Raw genomic sequence first — 9945 nt, forward strand, 5'->3', positions numbered from 1 at the left:
TAAAGACACACAGAAATAAAAAAAAGGCAAGCGCAATAAGGGGCAAGAAAGAGATGAAGAAAAGAAAAAAAAGACGAGGGGGGCAACTGGAACCCCACCGTTATTTCTTCGTCCTGTCGTCTCTCTCTCTCTCCCTCCCCTTACCCCTTCCTTTTTCTGTTGCAGCAAACCCAAAAAGCATACAATAATGAAGGAATCTCACAACGGTTTTCCCACCTTGCCCAAATACTGCGAGGAAGAATACTGCGGGTATTGGGATGGAGGGTACTGTGGGGGGGGTCCCCCACCTTGTCCTCCAGGGAGGGCTTGTGGGTAGTGCTCTGGTGGTCTTCCACTCGACGCCTGCATGAGGGGAATTCCAGCCATAGACTGGGAACCGCCGTATTGCGATGGCGCCTGCTGTGGATAATACGACGACTGCTGCTGCTGCGGCGGCGGCGGCGGTGGATAATACGGCTGCTGGGACTGTGGATAATACGGTTGCTGCTGCGGCGGCGGAGGAGGGTAATACGGCTGCTGTGGTGGCACCCATGGATGCTGGTATTGCTGCGGCACATAGTGCATGAGACTGCTGTTCGTTGTAATTTCGCCAAACAGCGAAAACGTTTTGTACAAATCCACCGGCTTCGAGCTGGAAAGCTGAGGCACCTGCTTGTATCCTTTCTGACGCAGCATTTCCCTTGTCTTGATGAAAATGTCGGCGTAGGTGAGGCGAGAGGTGTTCAGCAGGGCCCAGGTGAGGGCCTGTGTTGCGGCACCGCCGGCGGCCACGGAGCCCGCCCCAAAGGAGGAGGTGTTCGCCACATCGGCGCTCGTCCCGGCATCGTCGCAGCCGCTGAACATCACCACGTCGCCGTGCGAAAAATTGTTCCCGCGCACCTTCCGCATCTCGTGCCGCCCGCCCGAGAGGTAGTTGTTGTTTCCCACGAACGCAAAGGGAAGGTCCAGCAGGGAGGCGGAGTGGCAGCAGTCAAAGACCGCCGTCATCCGCACGCCGGCCGGGAGGCGCCTGACGAGCAAGTCAAACAAGTCGTCGTCCACGATGGCGCCCTGCGACTCGTAGTCCAGCGGCACAAGGCACTGGTCGTACATCTCCTCCGAGTCGCGCTCCGCCTTGGTCTCCGTCCCGTGTCCAGAGTAGTGGAAAAACAACACATCCCCGGGTCGAACATCGTACACCAACCACGCCATGTGACGTATAATGTTTTTGCGGGTCGGCAAAGCCGTAAAGTTGGGGAAACGCGGGTCATCCACCAGAATACAACACTCCGAAATGGGAAACTGGATTCGCTGCAGCGTCGCAAGCATTTGTTTGGCGTCGTTAACGCATCCACTCAGTTGACTTCGTGTGGCTGTGTAGTTGATGCCTATAAACAGCGCCTTCACTCGGCCTCCCGTGTACGGGACAGGGGCCCTGTACGGGATGACCGGACGGCACAGGTGTGCCTCACGCAGCGCCTCCTCAATGTTGACGCGTTTTGGACGCTTTACCCTTCCAATATTGTTCACCACATACGGCACGGCAATCTGCGCTACACCGCTTAGCAGCGCGCCAACAAGCAGATCCATTTTCTCGCTTATCCTGCCGCTACCGCCCACCGCCGGTGTTGCTGTTGCTGTTGCTGTTGTTTGTATCTATGCCGCTGGTTGCGTGTTTGTATGTGCAACCGTGGCCGCCACTTCGCCTTCCTCTTCGTCTCAAGAAACTTTGCTACCGGTGACCCTTTTATCCAAGGTTTACAAACGGCAGGGTGGAGAAGCAGCGGCAGTTTGGGCGTAAAGAAGAGGGGGAGTGACATTTCCTTGCTTGACTACAAGTTTGTTTGTTTGTTTGTGGTTCTTTTCCGTTGCCTCGTTGCTTCTCCCTCTCTCTCGCTTCCTCCCCCCATGCACCCCACACACGGCGAGCCTGCGACGCGGGAACCTATATACAACTGGATACACCGGCCCTGTGAGGGCGGCAGGTGCGCTCTCGCGCGGTCCACCCGCAGCCACGTCAAAAGAACCACACGCGACTTGCCGGTCGCAGCCCATGGGAGAGCAGGAAACTCTCCACGACGTACCGGCTGGGTGCGAGGAACGGGCTCACAAGCACCGCGTCGGCCTTGCTAACCACCGTCAGATCCACTAGCTCCTCGTGGGCGCCGGCGGGTTCCTCCGGGCGGAACAACGCCACATCCCACCACGCGGGCTTCGTCGCAAGCCGCTTTATCTCCCGCCACATCTCACTTGGCGCGCTCACGTACACGGCGTCAAAGCCGGAACCCGCGCCCTTCAGTTTCCCCTCCTCCATGACTTGCGTGATGCGCTGGACCAGCTGTGCCGCCGTGGGGGAGCACTGATGCAGGGTGTTGTTGCTCACGTGAGCCTCGAAGCGCCTCCGCTCCTCCGGAAAATTGGCGCGGAGGTACAGAAAGTGATCCCCGCGCGGCTCCCCGCGAAGCGCAAGGCAGTCCTCTACCGAATTGTGCGCCAGCACAGCCAGAAGCCTCCGTGCTGTGAGCGCGTGTGCCGTAAGGAAGCTCTTTGCGTCCTGCACCACACCTGGGTGAGGAAGCAGCATAGAGCGCGCCGCCCAGTAGTCGCGGGTGCCGTATCCGGCGTCGCCCGCGGAGTCCTGTAGACACGACCTCACAAATTCGCTCGCATTTTCCATCTCTGCGCAGTCCATACAGAAAGTGACCAGTGGTGTTTCTACCAAATCGTGCAGAGCAGCAGTGGTGCTTTCAACGTTCAATTTCCGCTGAAATATCGAGGGGAAAGTGACGTTGGGCTCATTATTGCGGTAGGCGCAGAGGGCGAACTGCTGTAGAAGCAGCACCCGCTCCAGCACGGTGGCCACGACAACCTGAGGCTCCTTGTCCTGGCCGAACAAAAGTGCGGGGCTACCTGTGCGGCCAAAATAGGTGAGCTGCTTCCTCCCTTCCCCCTCCTCCCCCTCCGGGAGGTAAATGGCCTCCCTGTCCTTCGGGTCCGCCTTGTCGTACCTCCACCTCATTCGCCGCATGCGGTCGGCCTCTGTCCCCACCCATCGTTGCGAGGCATTGTCGAGGTCCTCCTTCCAGCGGAGGAGAAGGGATTCATCCGAAAGCAGCGTGCATCCTGGCATATTGCTGCAGAACAGTCTGTACGCTTCCCGCACGGACGCCAGTGACTGATGAATGTGCACCCTGTGCATTCCCTCGCCCTGCGTCAGGTTGCCCAGCAGCTCCGTCAGGCGGCGCAGCTCGCCTTCGGCCGCCGTCAGCGCCGCGTTGGGGGCCCCGCCCTGCTTGGGCTCCCCTTCGCCAACGATGGTGATCTCCGCCCTGCACTTGTCCACCGCATCCGTGGCCAACTTGAACTCCTGCGACAGCCGCTTCATCTCCTCCTCAATCTTCGCGTTATCATTCTGCACGGCGTCGATGGTCTCGTTATTCGACGACACGTTGGCGCTGAGGAGTGAGAGCTCGTTGCCGCAGGCCTCCAACATGGCGGCGGCGTGCCGCTCCTGTCCCCGGCTCTTCTCGTACTTGGACAGGAAGTCCCTCTCCCACGTCGTCACGCCGTGGCGGTAGCCCAGCGCAAAGGCAATCATGACCAGCAGCACCAGCGAGGCCAGCATGGCGGGGTGAAACCGCAGCTCCACGCGGCGATCCCGCATTTGGTCGGCCAGGGCACAGCTGCGCCTCGGAGGTGTTCCCACGGGCCCACGCAGAGGTCGTGTGGTCGCGCTCTCTGCTTCTCTACGCCAGCGCCCCCGGTCGCCACTGACTCGGGTGAAGAAGGCAAAAACTAACGCGGAAGAACCGAAGCCCTCGTGTGCGCAGCGGGCCGCTCGCTAAGAAAAAGGGAGGCGAGGAGAAGCATGAAAAGCGGAAACCAAAAAAAAAAAACAGGAGCAGCGGTAGTGGGGCGGGTAGCCAACGTCTCCACTCGCCCCTGCGCCTCGCCGAGCAAGAGCTTTTTTTGTGTGTCGTGGTGCCTTGCCCGCCGCTTCCTCCAACCAAGCCGTGTTGGTTTCTTCTACCGCTCCTTCAGGGCAAGTTGTCTCTCTTTCTTCCTTATTAGTTCGCCTCTGTCCTGCACTCACGCCTCACTCCCTTTCCCCTCGTCCCTCTCTCCCTCCCCGGGGCAACCGCGCAGCGCCCATGTCTTCCGTTCCCTCCCCCTCCCCCCTTCGCACAAATACACGCTCGCAGCACGCACAGAAAAAACGTGTACACAGATATGCAGGGGGCGCTAGAAGGGGAGAAATCACGAGATTTTCTTCTCGAAGCCGCCCAAAGGCGTGCCAAACATTTCGCTCAGCTTTGCCTTGCTGGGCTTTTCTTTTTTCTTTTATTATCCTTCCCCCAATTGAAAGCCGCCCCACTTGTCACAGCCTACACGAGCCGCATGATCTTCTCCCGAATCGCGGCTGCGTGCGCCGCGCGTTTGGCCCGGTCGGACGAGTGGAACGCCAGCACCATCTCCAGCGCGTGGGAGAGAAGCGGGACGACGCGGCTCGGGTGTTGGCCCGCCGGAAAACGGAGCGCAACATCCGCCGTCTGTGTCACCAGCGCAAAGACCGTGTCGGGGTGCGGCCTGAACGGTACGAGGCATCGGAGCGCCCTCTCCGCGGCGTGCAGCACCCACTGGACGGTGTCGGCGGCGGGCACGGCGCCCACCTGCCGGTCGAGGCCCTGCAGGCTGCCGACGGCCCTGCGGTACTCGGACACGGCCGCACAGACACGCAGGACCTGCAGCGTGCGCAGGCTGGCGCTGGTGTCGACCGAGATAAAGTTGTTGTTGACTGCCTGCCCCACGCGATAGACCTCCTCGCTGTCAAGCGCCTCCGGGGAGCGCAGGATGTGTTCAAAGCGTATTTGCACTGGCTTCGACTGCTGGCACTCCACCGCTAACCACACAGCAGGTGCCGTGTCACCGCACTCGATTCGCTCCTCGATAATCTTCGCATGCAGCACCTCCACCGCCTTGCGTCGGTAGTAGTCAACGGAGGCGATCCACTTATTTAAGGTCTCGCTCGTTGCGTACTTGTCGCGCAGCAGGCGGCGCAGCGCCACCTGAACCCCACTCGTCTCCTCCCAAGCGGAGCCAATGAAGGTGTGGAGGGTCAAAAAAGTGTAGCGATCGCCCACGGCGCTCGCCGCCCGCGCCGTCACGATGTCGTACAAAACGGCGGGGTTCATGAGCGGCGAATACACCACGTACATGGCCGCGGTGCGCCAGAGCAGTGGGTGGTGTCGAAATTGGGCAACAAAGTCCTCCACCAGTCCGTTCCGAATAAAAGTGACGTGCATTTGATCCACGGGGGCGCCAAGCGGGGGGGCACAAATGTCAGCCACGTGGGCTGCCATGAAAAGCAGGGCAAAGCGCCGGAGCTGTTTTGAGTCGACAGGCACCTCCGTCGTGCTCGCCGCCTCTGACACCACCTCTTCCGCCGTCTCCGTGCTGGTAACCAACGGCGAGGAAACGACGTTGCTGTCCTCGTTTGGCGAGGCCGGCAAGTACGCATTGCGGCGAACTGCCTGCCCCACAAGCTCCATGGCGCACGCTATGTCTGCCATGCAGCGGCTAGCCAATATTCGCTCAATGACGCCAACGTACCACGGCCCCTTTACAGGACCCTCCCACGACTCCCATGCACTTTGATACAAGCGGTGCAACTGGCACAGCGTCATATACGGCTTGCAGACGGCGCACACCGCGGCGACGTAATCCATGACGTCTAGCTCTAGCAAGTGGCATGTCTCCAGAATCAGCGCCGCGTCCCCGCTGAGCATCAAAAGTAGGTCCAAGCATAAAGACTTGAGCTGCTGTGCCGCTTGCGTAATTAAATCCGAGGCAGGAGTTGCGGGTGTCAAGACGCGCTTGCAGTCGACGACAAGAAGGTTGGCGGTGTCCACCCACTCTCTATGACTCGTGCTGTCGAGTGGCGTCTCCAGGAAGAGCCGGATGACGTCGGCCAACGTGCTCTCCTCCTCGGCGTCAAAGGGGTCAACAACGCCCGCGCGCAGGTAGTCTACGAGCGAGCTAATCAGGGCCGCTGCGGCAGGGAAGAGGCCGGCGAGGAAGGCACGCTGGATGGAGATCAGGTAGGGCCCCAGGATCCCCTCGAAGAGGTCCTCCGCCGCCGCTGGCGAAAGCGGGGCCTGCGGCGGCACCGCCTCCAGCGAGCTTCGCAGCCCGTCAATGGCGTCCAGGGAGACAAACCGGCCGCGATACCACTCCAAGTATGGCCCGCTCGCGTTCACTCCGTCGTCGCCACCGTTCTCCAGGATGGCGACGACGACGGAGACCAGCTCCCACACCACCTCGGCCGTCGGGTCCACCACCGCCACGTCGCCAACCGACTTCAGCCGCGAGAGGAGCAAATCGGACCACTCACTTAACGCCTGCGGGAAGGCAGGCGTGCCTCTATTATTATTATTATTACTGCTGCTGCTATTGACCGTGCCTGCGGCAGCAGCAGGCCCGCAAGAGCCAAATCCCCCCGCGAGCGACCTGGCAAGGTCATCGTTGCAGCTGCTAAAGCGGACCCGCTGCAACTGGACGAACGCGTCGAATCCGGACCGCACCGCGGCAACGAGCGTGGGCGGAAGCTCCGCTGCAGACGAGCTCATGTGCTCTTTGGTGGGCCCGTAGGCGTGTGTGTGTGTGTGTGTGTGTGCGGTTTGATTGCTTCTCCCTGTCCCCGCCAGCGCCGTCTTTGCCTCTCTGTTTGTTTGCGCTGTTGGTCCTCTTCCCTCCCTTCTCGCGCTGGTGCGCGTTTCCTTCCGCCGCTCCGCCCTTCTTCCTTTTCGTGTCTCTCGTGCCCCCTCTTTTCCTCACGGCTCGGGCAGGGAATGCAGCTGCGACAGCGTCCCTGCGGGAACCGAAACGAGGCGCCGGACGGTCACCCCGGCAGCCGTTGAGAGGCGGGAGGGAAACGCACCCGCCCACGCACGCAGGCAAACGAAAAAAAAAGTCAAAAGAAGAAAAATACGCAGAGGGAAGGAATGGGAAAAGAAAAAGAACAGCGTACGCGGCTCCACGGCTGCGTCCGTGGCGGCCTCGGCGGAGGCCCCGCCGCCCAGCAGCCGGAGGTGCGATGCAGACGGCAGCAAAAGCACGAGGAGCCAAGAGAAGGCCGGACGCCCCACTTCCAGAGCAAAGGAAAAAATAAAATAAAACATTTTTTTTTATGAAAGGCGCGCGCACCCGCAGTTCCCCGCCCTGTTCCACCACTCAGCAAGGCATCCTCCGCATTGCCCCTGTTACATCTAGTCTTTTTTTAAAAGAAAACAAAGCAAAAAAAAATCAGTTCGCTTCCGTCGCATGGCTTTCCTCCGCCACACCCGCCCGCTGCGGGGCGACCACGTCGTCGGCGCGCAGACGCCGGCAGAGCTCCGCCACACGGAGGTGCACGCCCCACTGCCACGCGGTGCAAACGCCGAAGACGAGCAGCCCCCCGGCGGAGAGAAAAAAGAGCTCCCGCAGAACGTGTGCGACGAGGTTGCCGATGGTGCGATCCACCACGATGACCAGCAGCCCCTTGACAGCCGAGAGCCAGAGCACGTCCCGCCACCGCGGCTCCTTCGCAAAGAACCTCAGACACACGTGCGAGGAGACGCATGGAAAGCCCACGAAGAGGGCCAAGTTGTACATCTTAGCGAAGAAGGGCAGTGCGGAGAGGCCGAGCAGCATGAAAAGCAGCATGAAGTGCGCCCCAAGATAGCGAATCGTGACCACCGAGTGCACCCGTGTGAAGGCCCACAGCATCATCGCAAACTCCCCGACAGTGCTCTGTCGCAGAAAGGCAGGATACCTCCCACGCTCACGAGTGGTGATTTTGCGTAGTTCGTTGCGCAAGGCGACCAAGATGAAGACGGTCTGGATGAGTGCAACAAAGACGTGAGCCGAGAGTGTGGTGGTGGTGTAAAGCCCCAAGATGTACCGCACCCGACCAAATACTTCACAAACCAGATTGAACCCGGGCCCCAACGGCATGGCAGCCCAAGTGAGCAGACAATAGAGCAGCTGGCAGATGAACTTCCACTCCAGCGCGAGCAAGTAAAGCTCCGCACGCCAAAAACAGCTGACGGCGCTGCCGAGGAAGCCCTTGAGAGTCGAGAGACCGAGGACGTCCGCGAGCGACGGCGCCAGGCGACGGAGCCCGTCCACGAGGGAACGCGCCGCAAGACTCACGACGCGGCAAACAGGCAGAACAACCGCCCTGCAAAGCACCATCACAACCGTCCCCAGACCTTTTACGCAGAAGACTGTGATCTCCCACTCTGCCTTGAACGCCCAGCTGTACGCCCCCCACAGACCCGGCACAAAATCCAGTCTATCTAATGCCCAGCGAAAGGCGTCGCACGAGGAGTTCCCAATTTGCGCACCCAGGACGTATCTTCGATCTTCGGCATATTTTTGGCTAGACACATTGCAAAAGGGGTGTTGGGGGTGCCGCCGCGTTGCGGAACAGTAAACCCCAGTTGTCAGAACATTTACATTTTCCATCGCGGCGACAGCGTACGGAGTTGCTTTTCTTACCGCACGCAAAGTCGCACATCGGGCGACCACCGCCCACTCAAAAAGCTTAACCGTCGCCGCTGAGGTGCCGGCAAGCAAGACACTTTCCAGGACATACGTCAAGTGCTCCTGCGCGCTCTGAAGAACCGTAGGCATGTGCCAGAGACATCGAATAGAGTAAGGCACCTGCCTCTTTAGCGTGGGCGGAGCAACGCTAGGGTCCTCCAGCAGCCGCAACATCGCGTGTCCCCCCAGCCTGGGAAAGCACACGACGAGGGAGCCAGTGCCACTGAAGAGAAACTTATTAAGCTGGCGCAACTGCCCTAGCGCGTCCACACAACCTTCCGCACGACGGATACTTTGTGAAGAGGCAAGATAACCATTGCCGTCGTACAGCTCAACTTCTACGTCTACAAGAAGCACATCCGATGCTAAGCCTAAGCAACGAACATTAAACATGTTGGTCTGGATTTCCTTGGAGGTTGGTAGCCTGCAGCGGATTGTGACGCCCTCCATACGAGCATTCGACCCTAACAAGGCAATACGATGCATTGGGCGTTGACCACTGGAAGCCGTCCGCACACAGCCTTCCAAGGCGTAGATGCGTGTATCGTCTGCAAGCGAAACCAAGAACTGCGTCAGGCCCTGCAAGCCACCGCTGTCCTCGTGGGCAGTTGGGCGCGACGCCTGGGCTCGGCACGGCACCCGCGCCAGCGTCACAGCATCGTGCACCACAAAGAGGTGGCGAGGGTCAACGGCGCCGTGGGACGGCCACACGGCCACCTGTCCGTAGTACCGCGACACCCACGTCGCGGTGTCAGCTGGCATCTCCAGCTGCACGCTTCGACTGAGCTGCGGCACACACACGCAGATAAGAGCGAATGAGAGCAAAAAAGGCGCAAGGCCCTTCTTCCAGGAAGTGGCGCCACTAACCACGGCGAGCCCCAGTGCCACGGTGGCAATGTAGAGGGTCAGCCCCGTGTGCAAGGAGGCCATCCAGAGGACGGGCAGACACAGACAACCCAGGTAATGCCATCGGATGTAGTCAAGCTTCGCCCCGACGCGATATAACACGGCCACAGCAGCCTGAATGAGGAACACGAGTATCAGAACTGCCGCAACGACACCAAAAATAAGCAGCAAGTCCTCCTCTTGAAGTAAGAACGGCATGTTTTCCTCCCGCTCTCGTGTAGCTGGTGCTTCCCCGCTCCCTCCCTCGCACCCCCTCCCCCTACGCGTCCCACACTCCCACGGCTGAGACCCGGGTGCAGGAAGAAACACAGCCTAGTGAAGACAAAAAAAAACAAGCAAGGCACATAAGCACAAGCGAAAGTTATTACTTCACATTTTTTTTTGAAGGGGACAAGATGTCGCACGCACCCTTCCCACACGGATGCGACACCCAGACGCATTGGAAGCAAGTATTCAAGGGAGGAGAGGGAGAATCAA

At 59.8% G+C, this 9945-nt stretch overlaps 4 protein-coding genes across 4 annotated transcripts, besides 3 other annotated features; all 4 read right to left on the minus strand.

The window, feature by feature from the left end:
• Positions 1-44: 44 nt before the first annotated feature.
• Positions 45-74: a microsatellite.
• A 124-nt stretch (positions 75-198) lies between these two features.
• Tco025E_07790 (putative metacaspase 5) lies at positions 199-1569 on the minus strand (the record flags this gene model as incomplete). The annotated part of the gene is made up of 1 exon (XM_029374649.1): positions 199-1569. One exon carries the CDS (start codon positions 1567-1569, stop codon positions 199-201), a length of 1371 nt encoding a protein of 456 aa, XP_029225230.1.
• Positions 1570-1996: 427 nt separating this feature from the next.
• Positions 1997-3643, minus strand: Tco025E_07791 (uncharacterized protein; the record flags this gene model as incomplete). The annotated part of the gene is made up of 1 exon (XM_029374650.1): positions 1997-3643. One exon carries the CDS (start codon positions 3641-3643, stop codon positions 1997-1999), a length of 1647 nt encoding a protein of 548 aa, XP_029225231.1.
• A 424-nt stretch (positions 3644-4067) lies between these two features.
• Positions 4068-4110: a microsatellite.
• Positions 4111-4364: 254 nt separating this feature from the next.
• On the minus strand, positions 4365-6605 carry Tco025E_07792 (uncharacterized protein; the record flags this gene model as incomplete). Its single annotated transcript, XM_029374651.1, has 1 exon — positions 4365-6605. One exon carries the CDS (start codon positions 6603-6605, stop codon positions 4365-4367), a length of 2241 nt encoding a protein of 746 aa, XP_029225232.1.
• A 24-nt stretch (positions 6606-6629) lies between these two features.
• Positions 6630-6652: a microsatellite.
• Positions 6653-7281: 629 nt separating this feature from the next.
• On the minus strand, positions 7282-9666 carry Tco025E_07793 (uncharacterized protein; the record flags this gene model as incomplete). The annotated part of the gene is made up of 1 exon (XM_029374652.1): positions 7282-9666. One exon carries the CDS (start codon positions 9664-9666, stop codon positions 7282-7284), a length of 2385 nt encoding a protein of 794 aa, XP_029225233.1.
• Between the last annotated feature and the right edge of the window lie 279 nt (positions 9667-9945).

This window comes from Trypanosoma conorhini, assembly GCF_003719485.1.
Source record: "Trypanosoma conorhini strain 025E chromosome Unknown Tco_14.4_contig_00634, whole genome shotgun sequence".
NCBI lineage: Eukaryota > Euglenozoa > Kinetoplastea > Trypanosomatida > Trypanosomatidae > Trypanosoma > Trypanosoma conorhini.